The sequence below is a fragment of the Opisthorchis viverrini genome (genome assembly GCF_000715545.1).
Source record: "Opisthorchis viverrini unplaced genomic scaffold opera_v5_15, whole genome shotgun sequence".
In the NCBI taxonomy this organism is placed as follows: Eukaryota; Metazoa; Platyhelminthes; class Trematoda; order Opisthorchiida; family Opisthorchiidae; genus Opisthorchis; species Opisthorchis viverrini.
In genome coordinates, this window is record NW_008751671.1 from 169,131 (window position 1) to 196,187 (window position 27,057).

A 27,057-nucleotide genomic window follows, 5' to 3' on the forward strand; every position below is an offset into this window, starting at 1 on the left:
CACTTATTGCGAACCTTTTCCTAAAACGACGACTACTCAATCAGTTCCAAGGGGTTTTTATTGAGTGAAGATAGAAGCAACATATTCAACCCCCTGTAAACGAAACATTTTTACTTCTCCCTTACGTGTTCCGATAATCCAAATGAGACTTCTGAGACAATCGCAGTGACGGTTTGACTGAACGACGTAGAGTGGACATTATGCGTGCGGGCTTTCACGTAATAAATTACGTAATACAACTGGGCTCCAGTTCATGTGGTGCTTTTTTTTAGAAAATAAGTTGATCTTCGTAAGACAAACCAGATTGGCCCAACAAGGCATAGATAGCTCTTACGGAAGCGTTGTGTCTAAAACTTAAGATCACAGGCTATCTCCATCTGCAAAATACCAAGCGAAGAAAGTGCCATCAAGTTTGTCCCCATTTGATCACAGTACGCAAAGTCAAGGAAATTTTTCTAGTGAATGTAATAGCCTCATACGGATGTCGTTTTTTACAGTCTATGTCGTTGCAGCGTTAAGCTGTAAATTCCAGGCGGCAAAACTGGACCGAATCGTACCATCACCAGAAGTAGCTGGGGTCCCACAAAGGCGTGTGATGTAAGGAGAGGACAACTCATTGGTTCGGTGTGTACCAGCATACTATCATAATGTCGTTTCCTATAAAAATTCCTCCAATCAACAAATTGTAGGTCTCTCACCTTACGAGGTTGTGGAACTGTCGGGCGTGGGGAAAACAATCTCGGACAAACCGAGTTGACACGTGTCTGTGTGATTGTCAGTGCAGGTAGAATCACTGGTAAAAACAGGCGCGGGGGTGGGGAGGGGTGGAAATCTCAACTCGATCAAAGTTCACAGACACTCCCTTACACAACTATCGTAGCACTGGCTCATCCACTTGGATGGACGGAAAGTGTAAACGACGTTGAAGAGGGATCATCACGTGTACCGAACCACAGGAACTAGATCTTGGGCTAGACCCATCGACATAGCACTCGGTCACCCACCCTAACACACAAAATCCCTCGGCCGACACACCAGCTTGACTTAGCTGATCGGTTCTCCTTCCTATTCAAATTTCGACCAACCTCGTAACGTAGCCACTGGTCTTGACGAAGCTTTTGTATCAAAAGCGAAACGTTGTCCAGCAATAAATCTACCACTTATTGCGAACCTTTTCCTAAAACGACGACTACTCAATCAGTTCCAAGGGGTTTTTATTGAGTGAAGATAGAAGCAACATATTCAACCCCCTGTAAACGAAACATTTTTACTTCTCCCTTACGTGTTCCGATAATCCAAATGAGACTTCTGAGACAATCGCAGTGACGGTTTGACTGAACGACGTAGAGTGGACATTATGCGTGCGGGCTTTCACGTAATAAATTACGTAATAAAACTGGGCTCCAGTTCATGTGGTGCTTTTTTTTAGAAAATAAGTTGATCTTCGTAAGACAAACCAGATTGGCCCAACAAGGCATAGATAGCTCTTACGGAAGCGTTGTGTCTAAAACTTAAGATCACAGGCTATCTCCATCTGCAAAATACCAAGCGAAGAAAGTGCCATCAAGTTTGTCCCCATTTGATCACAGTACGCAAAGTCAAGGAAATTTTTCTAGTGAATGTAATAGCCTCATACGGATGTCGTTTTTTACAGTCTATGTCGTTGCAGCGTTAAGCTGTAAATTCCAGGCGGCAAAACTGGACCGAATCGTACCATCACCAGAAGTAGCTGGGGTCCCACAAAGGCGTGTGATGTAAGGAGAGGACAACTCATTGGTTCGGTGTGTACCAGCATACTATCATAATGTCGTTTCCTATAAAAATTCCTCCAATCAACAAATTGTAGGTCTCTCACCTTATCTCTGCCATTCTGAAAAATGAGTCATTCGTGATTCTAGTTGCTGGATCCTTAGTAGCGTGTTCCTACCAGAACGTTCGGTGTAAGCAACCGAGAGATGTGTGCATTTCTGCATGGTCATTAAGGTAAACAGAATGTATCTAAATGTATCGATTGGTTGGCAAGCCTCTACAAATTTGTATGCTTTGAGTATTATTCAGGACAATCACCGGTTGTGGGAGTTCATGCATACCGATTTGTGATTCAAGATGCCAAAAGTGAGACGAAAACCAGACGGATGTTGATTAAAACAGATGTGTCGGTTATCTAATTCTGGGCTTTTACCTCATTCCTCGCTATCGTTGACCAGTTGTTAGAATACCGACATCGTGTCCATATTGCGGGGAACTCACTGACTTGCCTCGTGTCAAATAAGAATCGACCCGCACATATTCGATCATCAATCAGTGCTGTAACGTGGTATTCGGACATGGCGGGACAGGTATTTGCTCCAATTTCTCACTTTTACTTTGAAAGACTAAGTCACAGGTGCCACTGATGACAAATTCATGGTAATTTCCTGTGTATATCTATGCTTCGACGGAAGTTAGCTGTCAATATTACGTCATTAGGTTTGACTTTATAGGATGAAAATGCAAGAAGCTCCAAAATGTAAAGTAGGAACGTTGGAAATTCGAAAACAAACTTGGTGATCTCCGTGGTGATACAACATACTCCACCCGATGACCACATTTGATTTCCACGAAATGCTTCCAGTGTGATCATTTCAGTGCTCGGTTTACCATAGAGTGCGATAACGGTCACTAAAACGACTAATAACAGGCATGGTATGACTGGTTTCTATGGTACCGTTTTTTGTCGTTTTTTGATGTTGGTTCACTAATTTTTGCGTGTCACATGGAATATACAGCGAAATTGTGTGGGATAGATGAACCTATAGCTGACTTCGAGTAAGTTCAATCAGACCGGACCGATTCACTGTGTACATCATATGGTGACAGACAAGACGGTTCGAATCGTCGTCAGCACTGACACTTCGGTGTCGTACATCCATTATTTAAGGCCTTATTGTGAAGAAAAGAATAAAAGTGGGTTGAAAACGGACTTGGTGCTAGCTTAACACTACCAGCCCTGGGGACCCACACCTCCATAAAAACAATCTGGATAGAAACTGACGACAAGACTTTTACCAGTTAGTTCCATTAAATCTTGTACCAGAACCTGATAGAGTGCGTGGTCAACGCATCCCCTACAAGGACGGACTCCCGCCTGCTGCTACCGAGCCAATGATTCATCGGCCACCATAAAAGTACAAAGTAACAGGGTCATTAGGAATCCTGTTAAGACCGGAACCAATCTGATCCCTCACACAAGCGCCGATTGAGGACTTCACGTCCATCCTTGAATAATGCGGGTGGAAGGTAATCCAGACGAGCAGCTCGGTAACGCTTGAGAATACATACGCGGTCATAAACCTGAGGCTGTAGAGGGTTTCAGGTTCACCGTTGAGGGCTGTAGTAAAGTGTGACAATCCGACTGTGACAGCAGTTGGCCAAGGGAGTTATTGCTCAAATTGCTTAAACCAGCAGTCGAAAATGAAGATATTCACGCTACACTGATCCTTGATCGCTTCGCTCACAGGCGGTTTTCAGGGACTGGCCGCAAGGGTTGAGCGAACTAATCATTGAGTACGCACGATTTTTTCGGGTCTCTTCCATTTCCTTAATCTTCCGTATTCACCAGACTTCACAGTCAACACGTGCACTTACTTCCACTTGATACCTGATGATTCATCGGGCTAAACTGTTCGGGACTAGCGGGAGAATGCAGAAGATGGTTCTGATGAACTCGTTTCACTTCATTATCTACCAGTCTCTCAGTTGCTAAATAAGCTGCCTGCACCTTACGCGGCCCTGGAAAACGAAGAGGGGAGACTTTGGACGAGTGTATGATCAAAACCTATGCAAGTTTTCCAAAACAAGCGGCAGCCCTTAGTTGATCGGTAACTTTTGGATAACACTGTATAACCAGACGATTTCGGAAGTTGTTGCTAGCTGCGGCGGCACGCAGGTAGAGCAGTCGTTCACCATTAGCTATGTGTATCGAGTTCCATCTAATTGAGTCCCAGATGCTGGGACTCAAATGCTGATTCTGCCTACCGGTGCATTAAAATATCCGTCAACAACAGCATTGCCTGAGCCTCTGGCCCGTCGTAACGGGGAACTCAACAAGTCGCAAAAGCTTTGATGATGTCAGAGCTATAGTGGATTGAGACATAGGAGACAGACAACTCAGCTTGCCACTTGCGAGATTTTTTTACGGATGTTGCCGAACAAACCACACAGATTCGACTACCAACGAGTGTCAAGCTGAGCGAGGATTCTTTCGCCTGGTGGCTTAGGGCGATACTGACCTCTGTATCGTAAGATCCCCACAACCGGAAGCCAGCGGAGAGTGATGGGGCACTTAGGTCAACCACTGTGCCTGTATCTTGAATTCCTGTTTCTAATACACATAACTGAAACGTGAGAAGACACCAGGACCGGACGGTCTGTATCTAGCCCTCTTCAATTAATACGGAGAATCCCTGATGACCCATCTGACAAAGCTCATTAATGCGATATGGAGTGAAGAGGAAGTGCCCGCAGAATGCGGCATTTCGACACCTATTGCTATCTTAAAAAGGTTACGCGGACGCTGTGCGAAAGCCGCAGTGGCATCAGCCTGGTAGTCATGGCATCGAGCCATCCCTCTGGTCATTTACTTCGAAAGTCGACTGAACACAGGGAGAATGATTCGTGAAAACCGAGCTGAGTTGCGTCCTGCAAAAGAATGCGTCGACCATATCTTCACCCTCTGGCGGATATTGGAACAGCGACACTGCTTCCAGCAACCAACACTGATAGTCCTCCTTGACTTAAAAGCTGCCTTTGACTCGTTGGACTGTCAGACACTATGACGGTATCTGTGGACTTAATGTGTCCCCGTGGATCATTGACCCTTCTTGAGCCGCTGTACACCAACTCCCGCGGACGTGTGAAGGTTTACCAGAGGCTCTCGCTTGAGTTCACCACATCAAGTGGTATTGAGCAGGGCTGTCCGCTTTCACCTTTCCTCTTCAACTTCGTCATTGATAGGATCATTGAAGACTCACTATCAACCTCCAATGACTGTGGGATCGAAATGCTCCCGGGGCGTCCGTTCACAGATATCGAGTACGCAGACGACGTAGCTCTTCTTGGATCTGATGTCGGCGTAGTGCAAGCAATACTAAATAATCTAAACCATTCTGCCTCACGGTTTGGAATGCGCTTCACTCCTGCAAAGCGATGCTGCAAGACATGCGTGGACTCGAACCCTAGCCTCATGCTTGCGGATGAGCCGACTGAGGTAATAGAACAAATTTGTCTACCCGGACAGCTGTACCGGTGGTCTCGATATGATACACCAAGATACAACAATCCGCACTGGGAAGGTCAGAGCATCACCTGTGGCTTAGGCATGACATGAGCTTATCCGTCATGGGTAGAGTTTACTATGCTGCGGTGCGCTTCATATCATTACACGGGTCAGAAACCTGGCTGCTGCGCGCCAAGGACACCAACAGACTCTTAATGTGTGACCATCGATGTCTTCGGAACATTACCCGAGTGTGTTTGGAACACCGGATCAGTAATGCTGAAGTTCGTCGGATGGTTTTCGGAAGAGATAACTCACCCACGATAGATGAACTGATCACGTTTCATAGGTTGCTCTGGCTTGGCCACGTGCTGCGCATGCCAGTCGACCGACTGTCGGTTTTTTTCGCAAAACCACGTGAAAGTGGAAATGAGCCAGGGGTGGTCAAACAATGACTTGGCAGCGAAGTACGAAAGTACTTACCAGCAAACTCAGCTGCACAGGTCATTGTCGTCTTCCAGGATGGGCACCCCGGGACAGGACACATCAATGATTAGAAGCAATGTCAGACATGACCCAGTGGTGTCCTCAAAGGCGTTCGGGCATCCAAGCTACTCCCTTCAATGTATGGCTCCCCTTCCAATCCCTGCAGTAATTATATCAACTAGCTCCTCTAATGCGCAACTACCCACCCCATCTTGCCAAATCATCGGTGAACGAAATTATGGCAGCTATAACCACTATACTAGTACACCATCCTTACACCTGATGATGATCTGCTTGGGATAACCACCGAGTAAACATTCCCAACTCATGACTGACATTTGACTAATTTCCAACCGTATTGGGACAATGTACGCCGAACGGTGTGATTGTGATCGCACTGGTTTCACTACTGTCCTATGTGTAGGAAGGTCGAAAAGGAAACATTTGAACCTCATCTTGGTGGCTTATTTCACCTGGTTGGAACCAACCACGCGCAACAGAAGTGAGATCGATTTCTCGGTCCTGAAGTTCTATTCTTCAGCTGCTGTTAGAATGGTGCAGACAAAGCATTCACTTTACAAGAAGGTAGGGAAACCTTTAAGCAGCGACATTTTCAGTGGCATTAGAAGTGTTATTTCGGGAATTATCAAGCGTAGTTTGCCTAGCATCTCGGGTGTGAATTCTTTGGGTCTGAAAGAAAGTGCGCTACCTGAAGGGACTTCATTCCTTTGAGACATTTATCGGGAAAACCTACCGAGTCACATGAGCTTTCCTGGAATTCAGTTCAGTTCGTTGTAAAATAAATGAATGAATGAAACAATAAGGTGATGGGCTGTTCCTGAGTGGAAACTATACCATGAAGCACACTCATTTACAGATTGATTTGGTTTCATCCAGAGATTCAATTGGATCTCTCGCTTATAATACTCTTTGAGTGGATGTAGTGTACGTGTGTGCAAATGACTATTTCGCGAAGTTCGTAACATAAATTTGAGGGAAACATCTGGTCTGCGCTCACCTAATAGGCGTCAGGAAGGGCGAAACCGGCCATGGACTGTCGAAGAGTTTCCAATAATTTACACAGGTAGTGTTCCTTTAAGATGTCTCACCTATGATGTTCACTTCAGCAAAGGTCACACTGCGTTTTCACTGACTTCTCACGATTTATATCATGCTGCTCTCTGCATTTAGCTATCTGTGACAATCTACCTTTATAGTTTGCCAAAATCTGGCCGCCCACTCAAAAACCATTGCGCGCAAATTAGATGTCACTGAAACAGCTTGGGCCTCTGAATTCATGCAAGTCACTGGAAAATCTCACTGTTGATGGTTACAGTCTTACTGAACTAATGTCGAAACCTTGAATGCGCATTGGTCACACCATCTTCTCTATCACTGAAATGAGAATTTTCATCTGATTGGGGATCCAGTTGCCGGACATAGTCGAAACATGTGTAATTTGCACGAATACTGTTCTCATCGATACCATAAATTCGTTAGTTCATTATTAACATGACTCATCTGTAAGATGACGACTGGAAGTGAATGCGTAAAATCAGTAGTCACCGTCTTTTTACCTGGCTGATTGAATCGTCATTATGCATTGTTGTGCAGCCTAAATGTCTCGGTACAATGCGGGTGGAGGGAACTGCACAGGGAATAGCTTTCAATTTACACCCTCAATCATTGTCAGTAGTCATAGTAACGAACAGGCATGAACTCGTTTCTTTCAAAAAACGTGTCACCAACTAAAGCATACGCATTAACGCTTGTTCGGGCCAGCCGGTTTTCCAGGATAAAGCTCTAGAAGTCGGCGTCGAATTGCAGTCTCAAGCTGACAATCAGATCCAACTTACTACATCCTGATGCCCATTTCGAACCACGATTCTGAAACAAAACATTTACCCCTCCTCGTCGAAGCCAGACAACCTTTGGTAAATTCCTCGAAGCATACTTTATTACCGAAGATTCACCCGGAAAAGGCCATCTTTCAGACACCCCCCTTGAATGGGCGGTGCCAAATGTGAAATTGCTTCCTCTGTAGAGACCATTCCTAAGAACATGCCCGACTAGCAAGGTGAGCCGTTTGTTGGAGTTAATGTCTATCGAAAGACCATAAGTCAGGGTTGGGCCACCAGCAGATCGCTGAGATATATTTTGGTAACGCACAATGATGAATTGAACCGGCCAGATGAATGAAGACTGGAGTATGTCTGAACTGGAGTGACTACGCCAATGAAATCCAGCGATCAGCCAGGGTGCTCGAATTGCACTTCGTCATCACTCACGGTTAATCGTCCTCCCGATTGATGTCCACGAGAAGTCACAGAGAAGACAACCGGATCCCCAATGAAATCGTCAACCCTAAGGAAACTATAAAGGCAAGTACGCAAGCACCAGGTCTACAGAGAAACTCTCAACTGACAGAGAACTTCATGTGTTATCGGAAAAGCACCGAAATTGTCGCGAATTTCAATCGAATCGAAACTACGTAACTGAAGTGTCGCATCGTCACCTTTACAACAATTTATTGATCCGCGACACTTTGAGGAACGTCTATCAGTTGAAACCGTCAGAAACTTCAATATTTCACAAGCAATTGTGAAAATAGTCTTAGCTGGGACAGCTTGGTAAACCGAAGACCGAATAATTGGATAGTCACCACTGCCAGCATAGGGGTGAGTTAGAGCAATTCTACCGCTCCAGTCCAACTAACAGCCATTCCTGGATAAGTTGTCTGAACACCGGCCCGAGCGTTCAGCTGTAATTATCTTACAACGCAAAATACTGCCGGCTAACTTGGGCACAAGAATTACGTGCAACTTGTATTCTCATGTTGCACACTGTATTTTCAATAAGCACACTGATTTCTTAGTTTAAGTACACGGTGTGGGACTGGGATGTCGAGAAGCATGAAAGTTAGCATCATATATATTTGGAGTGCAACAAGATAGCAATATTGAGCATTCTAAAGCACACCCACGTCAAAAACCAAAAAGACGTATTTGAAAACATGGAACGGGCATGAAAAGAGTGGTTAGGCGAATGGCATGATCATCGAAACCCTTATCAGATGAGTTCGATGACTGAACCATCACGGCTATCCGAGGATTCAAGCCAATTCAAGGTCCTTTTCGACAAGCATGGCTGTAGTCCTGTGCATGAAAGGCTTTTGGGACTTAAAGTTGTCATGTATCTGCTGACGAACCTCGGACCATTTGTTCAATTCCCTGTGGGGTAGAAAAAACAGTTATTGCATGAAACACATCTAGGACCACCACAACCTGAACATATAGTGCACGAGATGCTGTTGGACCATCCCTTCTTTCCTCAGTTCAGGTCACAGTTAAGGAAGGATGGTATGTGGTATGCTGAAAGCTGACAATCAACAGTACATCGATCGCTCATGAGCTATTAAGTCATTTATCGTTTACCAGCTAGAGCATCACGTATCTACCTTGAACATCACAACAGGTCTGAGCAACCCCATTTACAGATCAGTTGAGTGTGAGCACGTAGGTGCACATCTATCAGAGCAAACGACAACTGGGACAATCGGTATGCACGGATGTCAGGTAGTAATGCCACCATTTTCCAACACCTGACAAGTTGGATTGGAATGTCGGCAGTTAACGGCGCAGCCGAAACTAATTTAATGACGCAACAGGAACCAAGATGGTCATTCAATATCCTGATTCTAGTCCTAACTACATACGAGGAAATGCTGCGTCGCAGATAGAAGATGAATTGAGGGGAGAACGCCGCGGAACAGCTGTTTGTCTTCAATTCTTAAACGTGTGTTGGCTGACAGTAATAACCATGGAGATAATGGATCAATCCAACGGTGGGATCTTAGCCCGGAGTGGGGAGTAAGAACTACAATCAACAAATACACTCATTTGCATATCAATTTGGTTTTAATGGGAGACTTACCAGGAACCCAGCTGAATTACTCCTTTATGATGTCTTAAACAAATGAATGTGCTGCACCAGGCCGCCTCATGTTTCAGTTGTTGCGATATTCGAGATATCGCCCAAGCTGGGTTCCAGGTGAGTCTTCTGTCAATACCAAATTGATATGCAAATGAGTGTATTTGTCGAAATCTGCCTAATTTGGGTTCAAGTTGAACGCGGGGGAGACATCTAGACGAAAGGTGGATCTACTTTTTTTTAATAACACCCAAGAACAATACAATGGTGCGGTGTAATCTGGAAGGTTGATAAGAACCTCCGTATATGATTTTAGGGAATGAAAGACAAAGTACCGAGATACGTGAACATGACTAGTTAAACAACTGTGGGAGTCGCGTTGGTTCCTGTTGTCAATCATTTACTGCGAGAACAAACTGAGTGCGGCAAACGAAAAAGTCGACTTCGGAATGCCATGAAACCCACCAAGCTGGACTGGAATATTCCAAGTTATTTGAAACGCAGTGAGGAATCTGCTGAATACGAAATAGCGATAGCGTAGAGAATTGGCGCAATACTCGAAAATTTATCGTCAGCTTTTAGAAAATGCAGCGCACACGGACAAAAAGAATGATCACAAACCTGTAGATCGGGCGCGTGTACTTCATTCGTCCTTGACTATTGAGGAATTCCAAACAACTCTCCAAAGCAGGCATATATTGCGCCCGAATAGTCATCAGTGACCATCTGAGTGAAATAAAAATTGAGGAAAAATAAGCTAACCATGATTCGTAGTTCAAAACTTTTGCATGACATACAATTGCACACCCACGTACAAAGGAGCTGACGAAACGTGTTCGTTGTTATTCTGCTTACTGTAACAGATCACAAGCAGTCGCGTCCAGTAGAAGTGGGACAAACAAGATTGCAGGGTACAACTGAGAAAACCATATTCAGGATGACCAATACTGAATATTACTAGCATCTATTTGCGCGCCGAAAGGGCGGTATTCTGGACGGCACGTTGAATGTCTATGATGTCTACGCGATGAATAGCTCATCAGGGAAACAGTATATAACTAATGAAGGAAGCGGTTGATGATTACTGAACAGAATTGTGACCTAAGTTGACTGACACTCTCGATTGGTATTAATCATTAGTAAGCATACATCGCAATAATTGGGGGTATACGTAATATGCATATCCCCTTCGGAACCAGGTTAATTCTTCGATAGCCGCCATTGGAATTAGTTCGTCAGAATCTTCACACTAATTAGGGGCACTGGTTGTCGATGTTAACGGTCTGCATAGCGGTGATGAAACGTGAGTAATTGTGACGTGATGTTACCTAAGAGATTGTGGTGTCACACTAAACACTATTCTCCGAAAACAAAGCAGCACACGACGTCACGAACGTAGGAATGTCACGCAATGTAACTTTTGTAGTTACGGCAAACATGGCCTAATAGAACTCACGAAACAGAGTGGAACGTACTGAAAACGAAGTTCAGCATTTTTCTCTTTTGATAATTCCAGAATAACATCTATGCGACGAAGGTTGTCATGGTGTAAAGGGGGTCGTTCGTTCATACGACACAAAGCAAGCTCACGCTGCGTGGGTGACAGCTGTTTCCATAAGTCTCGTAAAGCCGTCGATTCAGATGTACTGTGTGGTAGCTCCGTTGAACACAGTAGGTCGTTTAGCTTATCGCATTCGGAAATTGCATTATCAGCTTCGAGTCTGGAACAGATACACAAAGCCGATTATTCGAACAATAAAAACCTATCACATAAATTAGGATTGCATATTCGACAAGGGTCAGAGAATGATAAAGTCCATAATAGACTGAGGCTGTGACAGTAAGGGCTGAATTCTACATGAAAAACTTGTGGCTGGACAAGACACAGCATTCATGAGTGCTGTAGTCCAAAATTCCTACTTCAAAAGCTAGGACGGGAAGGCGACGATAACTGACGTAAACCACAATGAAAAGAGTTTCTTAGGATCACGTTCATCTGGTGAACCACAAAGCAAGACGAAGTTGTTCTTGGACCTGGTTCACCCGTGCTACCACAACACAATTAAAGTGCCTCCAAAATAGACTGTCATTCATGTATAGAGCAGTTAACCTAGAGCCCGCAGGATTCAAAACTCGCGTTAATGAAACACCTATCCACCGACCTTCAGGCGTGCTATGAATACCCTTAACTGTTTAGACAAGTTAAGTAGGTAACCAACATAACTTCGTATTTACGTGACAGAAAGTGACACACCGTCCTGCTTTGTATGAACCGAAAAATAGCGTCACAAGGCCGACCCTGTTGTTTTCACACGATGACCCTCATCTAGGACAAACTATTTAAAATCTTATGCTTTCGCTACCAGTCAAGGTCAGCCTATCAAATAGAGCAGTTACGAAGTACGAACCAGCATCTTGACTACGACGGTAATGAAGAAGCTGGCAATAAAATTAAGACCATTAGTAACTCCTCAAAACCTTGGAACGTAGTGTTCAGAGTGGACAGCAGATGAAACCACCGTACATTTTAGCACAATGTTTGTGAGGTAATGTGGACTATACAGTTTGTGGGAACGTTGTATCTTGAGAGAAACTGACTGTTTATTCTCGTTAAAATGTTCAGCGAATGAATCAGCGAAAGCGTAAAGTGTGCTTGCTTTTCAAGGTCCTTGCACTTTTACGATGCTTACAGAACCATGCGCCTTCACACCGATAAACTTTATTCTGGGGTAAGCGACCCCTGCATCGAGTCACTCTGCTAGATGGCACTTTGCGAACAGCCGAGCGTACGCGTCTTGATAGATTTAATAGATTTTAATAGATTACCGGTCAAACTGCGTCCCCAGCCAGCGTGGCACGGATAAGCATAAAAACTGTGCAACAGGCTACTATTGACAGTAGAGAAATTGTCATTAGAAGGTTGTGTATTTGAAAATATCGAAATGGCCGGCGGTAAGTCATCAAAAATAAATGTAGGCGTTGGTCACAGGTATGTACATGAAAGTGAATTGAGGTGAAGGATTTGAACAAATATATCGGCATGTACTTGACCCGACTTCGCCAGTAAAGTACCCCTGTTATCTCCTCACACCACATAGCACGAAGCTTTGAATTGCGGTCCTTCACGCTGAACAAGCTAGGTCCAGGGAATGAATCAGTCGATCGTTCTAACCCAGGTGCGACTCCCCATCGTACCCGGCAATTAAAGACATCATTATAAGATAACAAACGGATGGTGTGAAGTAAAATTGAATCATCAGCATGAATAAGCGTCGCGTCTGTATTATGTGATTCACTGAGAAATGATACGGAGTGAACTTGGGTGCACAGAAATCCCAAGCAGAGATCAAGCAAGGAGACTGGGGTTAACGTACTGTGCAACCAAAAGCATTTACAAGTAGTTGAATTTCAGTCCGACCGATTAATGATCACATTATGGAGAAAAGACAAACTAGCGGAGAGAAAAAGGAGGGAGATGACTGGATGCCGCCATGAATGAGTTAGAGGAACCGACATACCAAAGCTTTGTAAAATTCAAGATTCCAGGATGTTATGCAGGTTGTAATAAACGAATGATCGTGACAGATGACCCAGAATTTTAGTTTAGGGATTCATGGTCAAACAACTTAGCCAGATGTCAGAGTTGGTACAGTGTACAAGCAGATATCGCTCCAGCTTTCACGTGCACGAACGTGCAATTCACGACCATGTATACAAACTTTCTTCAAGTAGCGAACTATGGGGTACTACCCATGATAGCTCAGGCTCTAACCACTTCGGCCATCTCGCCCCTCAAGTAGTGAACTATGGGGTAGTACCCATGATAGCTCAATTGGAAGAGCACTCACCCGGTAAGCAAGAAGAACCGGGTTCGAATCCCATCCAAGGAGTGTCTTTTCACTTGTATTATGTATACACCAAATAATACAGGCAGTTTAAATGATAAAAGGATGTCAAACGGTAGTAAGTACGCCCATGCAAAATGTATTCCAGTAAAACCGAGCTTAATTAGATTAAATGCGTGGTAATGAGTGGATGAATGACCGTGTGAACAGGTACAGATAGCAAAGCTTAAATAATGACGACTCACGTCGGTTTCCACGGTGGCATTCCAAGACCGTAAAGCCATTCGTTCCAGTCAACTGCAGGGCCTTCAACTTCGGGACCCAATTGTGTGGACAGGAATTCGCGCCAAGCATGTGTATCTAAAGCCCCACCGGCGAACTTTTTGATGTACTGTTGCAACCATGACAGCATTTTATCTAAAACCGAGCATAAGGATAACATTCCAGAAAAGATCGCACGTTACGACCACTAAAATATTTCAAGATAGTTAACCAATGCACGTTAGTCAGCAGTTTGTGGGATTAACACATGCAGAACGCGATCCCCTACTATGATTAGTGGCTCTAATGCAAGGCTTGTGTTGGTTATTTACGATCCCAAATCGACGAAAACGGCTGAGTGTCGGATATACACCTTGATGACTACACACTACAGTGCAACCACACTGAGGAGCATTTGCTCACCTTTACCAAATGTGTGTTCCAAAAAGTAGAGGAATAATGAGCCCTTCTCATACGGAATCCTATTGTAGGCAACATCGGGATGAACGCCTTCCAGGTTAGTCACCAATTTGGTAAACGGGTTATCTTTGCCCAAAGTTTCGCACTGAAGAGGAAAAGAATCAAACGCGTGATGTGAACAAATGCTTCGAACGGACAAATTGAACGACCAGGGGAACAATTACGATCTTCTACGCATACAACCAAAAACCTACATTACAAAACGCAAAATTTTTGTCTTTCATGTGGTTGATTAACATTTTTGGGTGCACACAAAACTGTGCTTAGGAGGATGCTTTGAAGTATGTAAAAGAAAAATCTCCGGCCGTCCTTCAATCATAGTGGAGTTCTACGAAAACGATTAATACAAACTCAGCCGACGTAGGACCAAGAATGAGTCAATCGACGTGTGAAACGCAACAATAAAGCAGACAGACTTGGAAACTCACGGGCCAAGAGCAGTACAACAAAAATTATATGCTTTCGAATACACATCAAACGGTGTCCAGACAGCGTAGAACGCAACTACATTAGTTACGCTTATGATGGTAACAAAACATCCAACCCCGAAAGAAATGTTCAGGTGAAAAGAAACATTCAACCGCGAAAAGCAGCACCGACGACATGCAAACGAGTCACCACCATGCGACTGAAAACAACCATATAAAACGCCAGGAAACAAGCCTAAAATAGGAGCATCAGAAAATACAAGAAAAACGAACAGAAGCCGAAAACAAAGCCCCAAAAATAAAAAACGCGGACGGGTGAAAAACAAGTGAACCTGACGCCCGTTATTGCACAGGAACGGCGGTTTGTATTGTTTGTTCGACTTTGCTTATTTAAGGTCACCAGGAAATTGTCGCCACCCTTGTGCACGCGTGACTGCCTCAAATGCTTCAACCCGTTTCGCTGGAACTGTTTGTGCTATTGCAATCCAACCAAATCACATGTGGCAGACGAGTACCGCCACAGCCCAAACGAGATCTTCCAATGACCTGTAGTACCAGAACCATCAATCAGGCAAAACAAAGTTCGATCCGGTTGTCCATAGATTATCTGCGCTCGAACAACAATCACGGACGGCAAGCACGACTTATCTTCCGATGCATTGTGAGCTATCCCCACGCGTGAACTGTTTCCCACATCCCGACGCATCACACCGGTAGTTGGGATAGGCATGTGGCTGTTGTCGGTGCATGTCCATCTGTTGATGGGTCTGAAACAACTGTGCGCACGAATCCACCGAACATCTGACCCGCGTTCTGTTCTCCACCGGCAAACGAATCCTCCTGCGATCGGTGAGAAGTGCATTGCTGTGAAAACCACACCCACATGACATGTGACCGAGCACGTACGACTTCAGTGAATCATGCCTGTTCTGGACATATTGCAGCAACTGTAATGTAGCATAGGATTTGTCGCAGCAAAACCATCGGCGATCGACTGCGGCAAGGTACCGCGATTTCGCACGTTGTGACAAATCCCATGCTACATTACAGTTGTTGCAATATGACCAGAACACACATGAGTCACTGAAGCCGTACGTGTGCGGTCACATGTCATGTGGGCGTGCTCTTCACAGCATTGCACTACTTCTCATCGATCACAGGAGGACTCGTCTGCCGGTCGAGAACAGAACGCGGGTCAGATGTTCGGTGGATTCGTGCGCACAGTTGTTTCGGACCCATCAACAGATGGCCACGCACCGGCAACAGCCACATGCCGATCCCAAATACCGATGCGATACGTTCGGATGTGGGAAGCAGCTCACGCGTGGGGACAGCCTCACAATGCATCGGAAGATAGGTCGTGCTTGCCGCCCGTAATAGTTGTTCCGACACAAACAACCTATAGAAACCCAGCTACAACTTTGTTTGGCCTAGTTGGAGCTCCTCGTACAACGCGTAGCTCGAAGAGACAGTTTTGGTGTCGTAACAATGAACTAGCACTGAGACAGTGAAATTCACATCGACTCGGTTCAAGAACCGTTAACCCTATGCGCGTGTACAGCGGCCCGGGGATTCGGTCTGCGTGACAACAGAGTGGCCAAGTTGAAGAGTAGAGTGCATGAGAAACAATAATACAGTAGTGAGTCATTCATCTGTACTACAATAACAGACCAAACTACTCCTCCATCCGCAAGCTCATTGTGATCGGTACGCTAAAGGATCTGTTTATACTGCTCTTGGAGTACTATTGGGCCGATGGTGATGTGATTTGAGATATGGCCTCTATAGCTGGCATGCCATTATTTGATGGGCTGGTTGCTGTGGGGTTTCTGAAGCCCGCTGCCTCATCTTTTTGAGACTGATTAGCCGATTGTACTGACGATTTTGATGTAGTCCTTTCTCGTAATGGAAAACTGGGTTGGAATGGAATGGTTCATTTGTTGTGTTGATCTCTATCCTTGATCGGCTGGTTGGTTGGATAGTAGTCCAGGATGAGATGTCCGGCAAGTTGGTGCACGGAAGTGTTTCGGACCTACAAAGGAATGGCCACGCACCGACAACAGGCGCATGTCTTTTCCAAATACCGGCGTGATGAGTTGGGATGTAGATTTCACGGTTATGATCAGAACGGAAAATCTATAGAAACGTGGTGTAGCAGCCCGACATAAACTGACAACCGGGGGGGCAAAATTTAGGACCTACAGCGTTGATCAGCTCCGTATATCCGATCGCCATCACCAAGTCCCGCTGCTTTTTCCCATAGAGTCGTTCCATAATTAGCCGTTCCAGGTACACCGTATGACCTTCATTGAGCCAGAAATGCTCCCAAGACGAATTTGTCACCAAATTTCCTGTCCATGAATGTGCAATCTCATGGGCAATGACATTTACCAGTGAGCGATCACCAGCCTAGAATGAACAAAAGCACAGTTGCCAGAGCAGCTTTCGGTTTTCGAAGGGCGCGAAATCAATGTGAATTCAATTTCAAATTACCGAACAAACGGGTGCTTTTTTGTCGACGATTGAGGTTAAACCCATGCAGTGTTTTGTTTTGCTCTGCAAAACGGCCAACTAAACTATGAACCAGTGAAACAATAGTGATAAAGTTGTTTTTTACTGTGCTGTTGTTTATGATGGTGACAAGGGTGACCATACAGGCGGTACCAAGTATAGCGTGGGAGCACAAGCTGACTGAAGCCACCCATATCATCGATATCTTTGAGGTCACCTCTGAGTTGTTGAATCTAACTGCCCTTAGCGTAAATGACTTGTCGGTCACTGATCGATTTTATCAGGACAATTGTGAACCTGAAGGAAGTTTAATGCGACGTCCAGTAAGACATGAGGTGGGCGGGACGGCTGCCACTTAACGGACGTATTGACAAGGTGTGTACAGAAATCAGTGACTTGAAAATTAGTGACGGAGTGCAAGTGCTTTGGTTAAGGTACCCGAGCAGACACCAACAAAGCACATGAGACTAGTAGCTAATAGAAAACGTGTACAAAACCGAATTGACTGGGCTTGGATTAAGTTCGTCTGACAACAGAAGTAAAGCACAGGATACCAAGCGTTTACTAAAGAGATAGCAAATGAATGCAAGATACTGTTCCTTCGGGATTATAGTAGATAGCTCCTTTTTGAGTCCACTAGCTCTATCGAGAAAACCCACTCCTTACAGTGGGATAAACGATTTCAAATGACTAGAAAAACTATAAATACCCCTCCCCCCATGTATACACCTTTAACAGTGTATACTGGGATGGTAGGTGGTTGCCAGAGTCCGCATTCTTATTTTCAGGCAGAATGCTGCTGTGTTTACTGACACATGTAATTCGATATGACCAAAGTTTTAAAGTGTGTTATATAATTCCTTATAAAAAGATATTTCCACGACAAGGAATCAACGAAACACTGTGATTCCGTATGTGCGCCTATCGAACTATTTTCTCATTAAATTTGTCTTTTACCGCATCTGAGAACAACGTACAATAATGGTTGGAGAGACGAAAGTGAGACACGGATTCTCCATACCACCATAGGGGAACGTTGGTGGAAGCACCAGAATATCGTAGATCTTCCAGATGTAAGGACCGCATAGCTGTTCACCAGCTGCAATCATTTTTTCCGTATCCGAAAATTCATGAGCCGCCTTTTTCACCACACTAGGTTCGGCCCACACTGACGACCTGGGTCCGATACGTCTGCAGAGGGTAGAATGCGAAAGCAAACAATCAAAAAAAAACCGTTCAAACTAGCTTGTTCGTTCAAGAGTTTTCGTCCAGCAACATGACTTACTCGGAGGCCAAATCGCCGCAGGCAATGGTGACTAGGTAACTTGGAATGGGTACACTTTGTACAAAGTGATATTCACGCCAATCGTCTCCACGAGAAGATACAGAAGGTTCTTTGACGCGGACGGCGCCCATCACAACCACAGCATCCTTGGGAACATGAACCTTTGCGGCGATCAGAGTAGTAGACATAATGGAGGTGTTTCAGGAAAGGTGAGATTTGTGCTCGTCTTATACTAACCTAGGATATGCTCAAGACTATATAAATTTAGAGTGAAATGCAAATGACCTCGATAAACACGGCGTATTTGGACTTGATTACCAAACTGACAGACATAAATCTCGTTCCGGTAAGAGAAGAAGGAACAGGAAATACGGTTTAACCAAAATACTGGTGGACATAAAAACCTGTCTGTAGTGTACAGCGACAAAATGAAAGGATCAATTTCGCCGAGAAAGATCGTCCCAATTGATTTAGCTAATTATATAGAACTGCGTTGGCGAAATGGGTGTACTTACAACAAACGCCACCAACGTCGGTGGTGTGCGCAAGTCGAACTGATTGAAAGCACTGTAGGTGTGAATACGGCGAACAGCTGTCACAAAGATAGGCTAATTCGGAAACCTTTTCCCCCCAAAAGGCTCACTCTGTCTCATCTGTTTGTTCGCATTTGCGAAAAGCAGACCATCCCATACGACTGGGGTGAGTCGGCGATAGTACCCATTTTCAAAAAAGGTACTCGTAGTGAGTGTAGTCACTGTGTGTGTCCCCCTGTGTGTAATCACAGGGGCATAAGCTTGACCCCGGCTGTGACGAGACTGTTGGCATCAGTTGTGCTCCGTTGCCTTATGGTGGCTGGTGAAACACTGACTCGAGACCAGCAAGCGGGGTTGCCGCCTGGTGAAGGTTGCGTTGACCAAATCGTCAAGCTCCATCAGGTGCTAGGACAACGCCAAACGTACAAATGACTCAGGCGAATACACTCGAAGTTTCGGAGCGTTTTACGTACCTTGGAGGTTGTATTAGTTCTGATTGTAATGTGACAGAGGTCAATACACGAATATGCAAGGATCGTGTCACGTTTCTTAATTTGAGACATTTATGGCGCACGACTGGATCGTAATTCATTAAACCATCAGTGAGGGTAGAAGTAGGTAGCAAATGAACGGTCCGTTGGTAACCACGATGCACCTGTACGACGACCAAACCCTTTTCCAGCCCGCAAAAAGTGGTCAAGAATAAACATACAAGGGTCAACACTAACGCTCATTTAAATGGTGGTGTTGATGAAACTACATACATCGTTAGGACTCACAGGAAGACTGAGCATTTTAGTCTTGTCTTATAAGCGAATTCTGCCACAAAGGTTCGCACTGTACTTAAGAGCGCTAGGATAGCTGGACGCCGAGAGTCCCGTGAACGTCTTTTATCATCATATTCAGAGGAGAAGACACTGTACAAATCGGCGACAACCTTGCCTGTTTTGACCTCAAGTCCCCGGATCTGATAAACAGCAACCTACTGCATGGTTTGCTATGACACAACGTGCTGAGCTATCCAAATAAAACTGCATTTGCACCATTGTTCCTCTCTGTTTCTGTAGCAGAATGAGTACAGTGTAAATCTGCATGTCATCGACCCCGATCATAGTGACATGGCCATGGGTGCGCTAAAGGTACGGGACATTTTACTATGTTCATTGCATGGAACAGCGGTTAATGAGTGAAAATCAGTCAGACCAAAGACGGTGATAGGGACAGCGAAGCGGGTTAATATGCAGTCGTATCGAAAACTTCGGTTGTGGAAATGTCTTCACCTCGAACCGGCTGATTGTGTTGTTAGTTTGAAGACGCACGTACCATTCTGAGAAAGTCCAGGATCCGCTATGGAGTGAAAATAGTGCACATCATGTGTACACTCTGTGCTTGATGCATGAAGATGGTTCAGCAGCCATGGCACAACGGAATGCCATAGCAATAATGGTTCGAAAAATTTGCCACTTTTCTGTCAATTAAAAAAGTATCCGTTTGGGCGATAGGAAAGTCGTCCAAAACAACTTAAGCCGTTTGTTCAAGTTATTACTACAGATCAATCTACTGGACGGCTTGTGCTTCGAAAGTTGAATCAGTGGTGCTGGTGAATTCATTTCGGCTGAAATTGTCATTCTAAATCAACACATATTATGTTGATCCAGCACTGACGGATCTGATACCGAACAAGGATTCCCATGACTTAGATATGCGTAAGAGTTCCACACGTATCGGTTGCATCTGACAATATTGTTAGTATCCCTTCTGAGCCCACGAATTATTGCGCTAAAAAATCAGCCCACAGAAGGCAGGTATATATCTCGAATTGTTTCCACCAGGTGAAATAGACCACATCAGTTCTTTGTTGTTTGCTCCATCATTTTTTGAAACTGAGTTGAACAAGATTAAGCTAGGTTACAAGAGTAGTTCTTGAAGTACGCAGGAAAATGCAAAAAAAACCGACCTTTCTATCCGCGGTACGTCAGTTGCCACCAAAATAACTTAACTTAGGAAGTGGTTAGCATCAACTGTAAACTTAGAGGTTACGCTCTTTCAAGCGCTGTTTATCACAATACTCAAGCATTCTTGGTTTTGGAAATAATAGGACTGCGAACGGAGTAGTACATTTTCCGGACTTGTAAAACTAAGTACAACTAAGAAGAACATGCGACCAATCTGAATGAAAAATATTCTCATCACAGATGCGCACGGAGGCAACCCAAGAGCTGTTACGAAAAAGGAGCATGTAAAACTGTGAAAGATTAGAAGTTATCACACTCAATTAACGCACCACAGCCTCGAAAGTAGCCTTCACACTAGGAGTATCCTGACAGGGAAACAAGCTTCGAGCGTGGATCGCCTGACATTGACTGAACATAAATGGAAGACGCTTATCTGCGGTCAATTCCGGTTCTAGCCATTGCAAAGCAGTTGACTCTGGCGAAGTTTGATAATGAATTTCAACGTCAAACCTGATTCGAACAACCAAAATTGAATGAATGATAAGCTATAACAGTTTATGGAAGGCATATACAATGTGAAGTGTTTTATTCGTACACCACCGGATAGTTTAATCCAGGAGTGTGTGGTTATGGAATACCAAAATACAGATTTGCTGAAACACTCATTTGCAAATTACATTGGCACTGATCAGATACTCAACTGACGCTCTCATTCATAACATTCTTTAGCTTAATGCACCGCGTACAATTCGGAGGCCTATCGTATGGGTCAGAAAAAGGACGAAGCTGGTAGTGGGCTGTCGAAGAGTTCTCAGAGGACTGACTGACAGAAGGCGAATTGTAACCCCAACGGTATCGATGAAAGGAAGAAAGCAGATGAGAACCAAGAAGCTGCATGTCGTTAGACAGGACTAGTCTTTAAAAACTGGATATTCGCATGTGCTCTCAAACTTCAATGGATATTATTGACTATTACAAAACAGTAAACGAAGGCTGCAAGGCAGTTTCACAATTCCCGTAATAAACTTCACCTTCCATAAGATGCGAGGGTTGAGCTTGGACACCAAACCATAGGCCACTCGTATTTTCGATCAGTAGTATACACCGTTACGTCGGTATTGATAAATAGCGCAGATAGGTGCATACTTCGGTTGATGAAACCCTCCCCATGTCATGGTGATGCATCGGTTTATACCACTCTGTTCTACCTTTCATGGTTCTGTAAGGTCATAGGGATTGGAAGAGGGCAATCAGCTGAGGATGGGTTAAAAATCGCACATTCCGATCGTTTAACAGCTGACCGCTACCACCGGTGCATTGTTCAACACAATGCAGAAGGCTCCGAAAACCAAAAACCCGATGTTATTCAGGAGGGGCCAACTACGCAAAGTGACACTAAGTGTTAGTCTACCGTGGCTTTCCGACGTCGAGACAAGTCAGATGCCTGGGTTACCAACTGCGGGGCGGGTTTAATAAAACATTAATTTCCATTACCTTGTGGGTTGGACTGTTGATTCGATGGCTAGGGACAGCGTTTTGGTTTAAAACCTTTGATATTTCCAACACCTTGAGAACGAGAGGTTTCACATGATTTCTGCCTGGGTAACGGAATGTCCGCGCCTACTCGCGCAGTACGGATTCAACAAGTAATCATTCGCATCGATCATTGCTACTCCTCTTATCACGACGGCCCCCTCTATTTCATACTGTGGTAACCTGGCCTAAAAATTACCAACTAAGTATATGGTTATAAGTTCAAGGAATCTTTTCGATATAGAAACGTCCAACGTCCAAACTATGCGTCAGATAGATCAACGGACATTCGGTATTCACACACATTTCGCTAAACGTCGACTAGTGCTGAATACCTGGAACGCGCACAGAAGACTGCATGTCGTAAGGCATCCTAATACAACCTGAACCAATTCTTTCTTGTGCGTTGATCTCCGGGGTTCTGGTGATGCAACAGTAGCGCAGCATCGTCCAAATGGTGTAAGAAGTGAGGGCCAAAAACGCCATGCCCTACCGGTCCCGTTGAACGACCGCCAGACTAACAAGAGGAGTTTATGAGAATCGACATCCAGTGACCGCGGACCTATGAATTATTCGCTATATCTGCACCTGTCCCAACCGACTACAACAGCGATACGGCCAATATTTTTTCTACATTCCCCGGGATGGCGAGGTATGCGGATATCATTTAAGGGTTGGTTATGTGAACACCAAGGTTCAACTTGTAACGCCCTTCGGTGTCTAACTACCATCCCACCAGAAGGAAGCATCAAGGCCGGGATACTGCCGAGTTGCCTAAGCTTAGACAAGGAAGTTGAGTCAGAGGTTAGGTTCGAAGCACGGAATATTCGAACAGTACATTCGCGCTCCAACCACTGAGCCATTCGCCTCGCGGTTGAGTCAGAGGTTAGGTTCGAAGCACGGAATATTCGAACAGTACATTCGCGCTCCAACCACTGAGCCATCTCGCCTCGAGGTTGAAAGAATTAATGAACGTGAATACCGAGTTGATGACAGAATAGGTGTAGATGTTATCAACAACGATGACGACCACTGTCCCATACAACTATCTGCCGTTCATTATCTGTCTGCCATAGTCAGTTGACGTCCTCTACACCGCAACCAATCGAGCGCTCAGATTAAGTATGTAAAGATCAGCTATCGTTGATAGTCGTGTGTTCAACGCTGTCGCCAAATGTGAAATAAATGAACAGACTCCATACCAGTGCTCACTTCGTGGTGCGTTTCCCAGCGTATGCCGCGCATTATACCCATCGACTCAAATTTGAATGCTTAAAAGACACATGAATTGGATCGGATTGCCAAACAGAAAACGGTCAGGAATAACGACCGCAACGGAGCCAGCATTCGAAAGGGTGCATCCGAAAGCAAAATAGGGAACCAACTTAGGTTGGCCACAGTAGGTCGAAGAGAATACGTTGGCGAAATGGTAGCAGAAAAAGACGGATCCAAAGTTCGTATGATATCTGATCGTTTAATTCGATCGACAGAACGTTCTGAAGAACAATGCGGCCGATCTGATGATAAACGCCACAAGTAATTGACAACTGCCAAGCCCCAACGGAAGACGAAGCTGGCAACCAAAGTTTGTGTCCCAGAAGAAAACATTGGGTACTGATTGGCCTTCTGCCCTGTTCAGGGCACAAGAGAAACCAATGATCGCCTGCTTACATCTTAAGACAGCATTCGATACAATCGTGCTATTTTTTGGTGATATATTTGTTGTAAGTGTACTTTGCAAGCCCCATAGGTCGGCACTCGTGCTGATCTACGGTTAATATTCTTGTGGATTCATACTCAACAGTCGTCATTGTGCAAATTCGTGATCGAAACTGTTATCTACCAAACCTTTGCGACGTCCACTTCTTCTGACACGGAACCTTGTCTAGAGAAAGACTAGGTACCTAAAGTATGTAGGCGATATCGTGCTACTTGGATCATATTCCGCTGGGATATAAAATACACAAAATGTAACGATTAATCCAGCTAATTTCGTTACAGGTTTCAGAAGGCATTTAACATGTTCAAAGTGCCTTGTGCTACTCTAGGGCTGGAGGGATACAACAGTCTACCTGAACATGGCGCCAGATGTTTCTGATAATCTCACGTATCTTTGAATGGCAGTATCACTGACGAAATGGATGATGAGATATGTCCAGGGGATACGGAGTGCGTAGTGCTGAAGAGCACAAGTGGTTTTCGACAACAAACAGGAAGTTCACTGGTCATACTTGATTGTCCGTATGTGCTACGTTCGCTGAAAACTACGATGACTGGGAGACACGGGGTGGATGAGTGACGTCCTGAGGACAAGGCATGAAAAGCTCAACAGCGAGTATTAGTCATTTTGGCCTAAGCCATGTACGAAGTTGGAGTGTCATCATCTGCTAACCGCTCTGACCGAAACGTAGAAGCCCAATAATCAATAACGCTTCTGCATCCACTCGCTAATCATCACTACCTGTTAGCTGCCCCATATTTTTCATAGCAGCTTGCAAATCCCAGTCTCCTTCCTCAGCTTTCACTATTAGCGTCAGAGTTTTGTGATGGAAAGACCCAAGGTAAAATTCCAAGTGATTCATGGCATAAAAACTGAGTTGAACTATAAGTAACAAGGATGACTACGCAGTGCACAGGGAGATGTAATTAAGGAAAAATCATACCAAATACATCAATATTGATAAGTAAAGTGGCTATTGTTTTAAGTGAGTTCAACCCCACAAGAAGCTGGTTAAGTAAACGCGTACATCGGCAGACAATTTGAGTTAGTTAGTTAATTATAAGCAAGTATAGCAGGGGTGGAAAAACAGGACGACCCCTAATAAATCACCTACTCGTTGTCTTTAGTGGGGACTTCAATTTCAAGTTGTGAGCCAAGTTCCTTAGTAGAATGAGGTAGTATTTTCCATTCGGTCGCTTGGCCGGATATTTTGACCGCTTCGATCTGCAAATCATTGGCATCCAAGATCTACAACACACGAAGTAGGTGATTCAACCAATGAAGTGTAGCAAACACTGACAATTTAAGGACGACTGACCAGTCGAAATGAAACAAGAATCAAGAAAGCTTACAAAAAAGCGGAAAAGCTTCGTAACTGATCACTTAGCTAGAGCCTTAAAAGCCGATTTCCGACCGGACGCACGTATTGGATATTGTCTGTGTTCACTTTCGTTACGTATCAGTAATCGGAATATTGTTAGGACCATATAAGTTCGAGGTCATGACTATGAGTGTGAGGCCATATCCGTGACGTTTATTCCAGTTAATTTTCTTCAACCTCAGTAAGAAATGATAATTCAAGAAAACTAGGGGCAGCACACGAAAAAGGAAACATCTAAAGAGTGTATTTATATTGCAGGAGTGAGGACTCCGGCATCAGATGAAATATCACAACCAGTATGACATTTACCAGTAGTGGATTTTCGTCTGCACATATCTTTTTAATACGCAAGTTGGCAAGTCCAGAAATAACAGACTCAGTGAAGTGCACGGTCCAGTTAAACTTCCAGTGCCGAGTCTGATAATGTGATGTGTTCGCCGAGGACGAGGGATCGCGAACATGTACCATCGGGGGAAGAGTTCTGGTCGAATGATAAAACCGGCAGATCCGATGAAGAGCGATAAAACGCTACAAAAATAATCGGCAGTGTTATTGGTGCAAAATACTCAGGTATTACATTAGAAAACAGTGAGTTGCAGTGGCTTTCGGGTCAATACATACGCATACATATGAACGACCTGAACCCGGTGTAAACCCGAGTGAATGAGATCAGAGGAGACGGTAGCTCTAGAGCCACCAGTACGCCCAAATGTGGTCCGTAAGTGACAATTCATACGGGAATAACTTAGAAGTTGTGTTTCACAGTGCGTGTAAAGGATCACCTTGTGGTTTGCACCGGGAGATCCATCCTAGGCACACCCAAGGCTAATCAGTGGTGGCCATTTTCAGCCAGATCTATAAAAAATGTTCACAGAAAGTCATCTCCATCATCGCTGTACGCTTCGGAATGTCCCAGGCGTTATTGTGGGTATTTTGCAGATGGGCATACGAAATACACGTAAACAGAATGCAATGGGATACATTGAACTATAAATCAAAATAGTAAAACACAATACGTTGTAGGCTTGAGACAGCAGCGAATAACAGCGTTAAGCCGCGATCAAACCAGAGCTACTCTGTGGGGAATCACTTACCACTCCCTAAGATTAAGCCGGTTTTACATGATTAATCAGGTGATATCTATATGATATCTATACGAAGGATTGTCTGGCGCCCCCACCACACAAGACACCATAGGTACACCAAAATGACTAGCTAGTGCTACTCACTATCTAACTTGGTCTATACAACGATGGTAAAAGTCACTCCTGGCGCCGTTGTAGGCTTACCGCTTTACACTATTTAGAGTAGGGCTTTCGCCCATACAGATAGAAACACACTAACAGTTGAACATAAGAGTGTCCGCTATGGAGAGATGGGAAGCTGCACTACTAAGCAGAATCTATAATGCATCGATTGGCTTTGTGAGTAGCCATGATTTTACTTGATTCC

General features: G+C 44.5%; 1 protein-coding gene across 1 annotated transcript; it reads right to left on the reverse strand.

Annotated features, from left to right (window-relative positions):
• Positions 1 to 8,676: 8,676 nt before the first annotated feature.
• Positions 8,677 to 26,136, reverse strand: T265_01379 (hypothetical protein; the record flags this gene model as incomplete). Its single annotated transcript, XM_009165405.1, has 11 exons — positions 8,677 to 8,973; positions 10,295 to 10,399; positions 11,149 to 11,394; positions 13,764 to 13,935; positions 14,203 to 14,344; positions 16,890 to 17,096; positions 18,176 to 18,389; positions 18,484 to 18,644; positions 21,301 to 21,481; positions 25,339 to 25,472; positions 25,915 to 26,136. 11 exons carry the CDS (start codon positions 26,071 to 26,073, stop codon positions 8,856 to 8,858), a joined length of 1,839 nt encoding a protein of 612 aa, XP_009163669.1.
• Between the last annotated feature and the right edge of the window lie 921 nt (positions 26,137 to 27,057).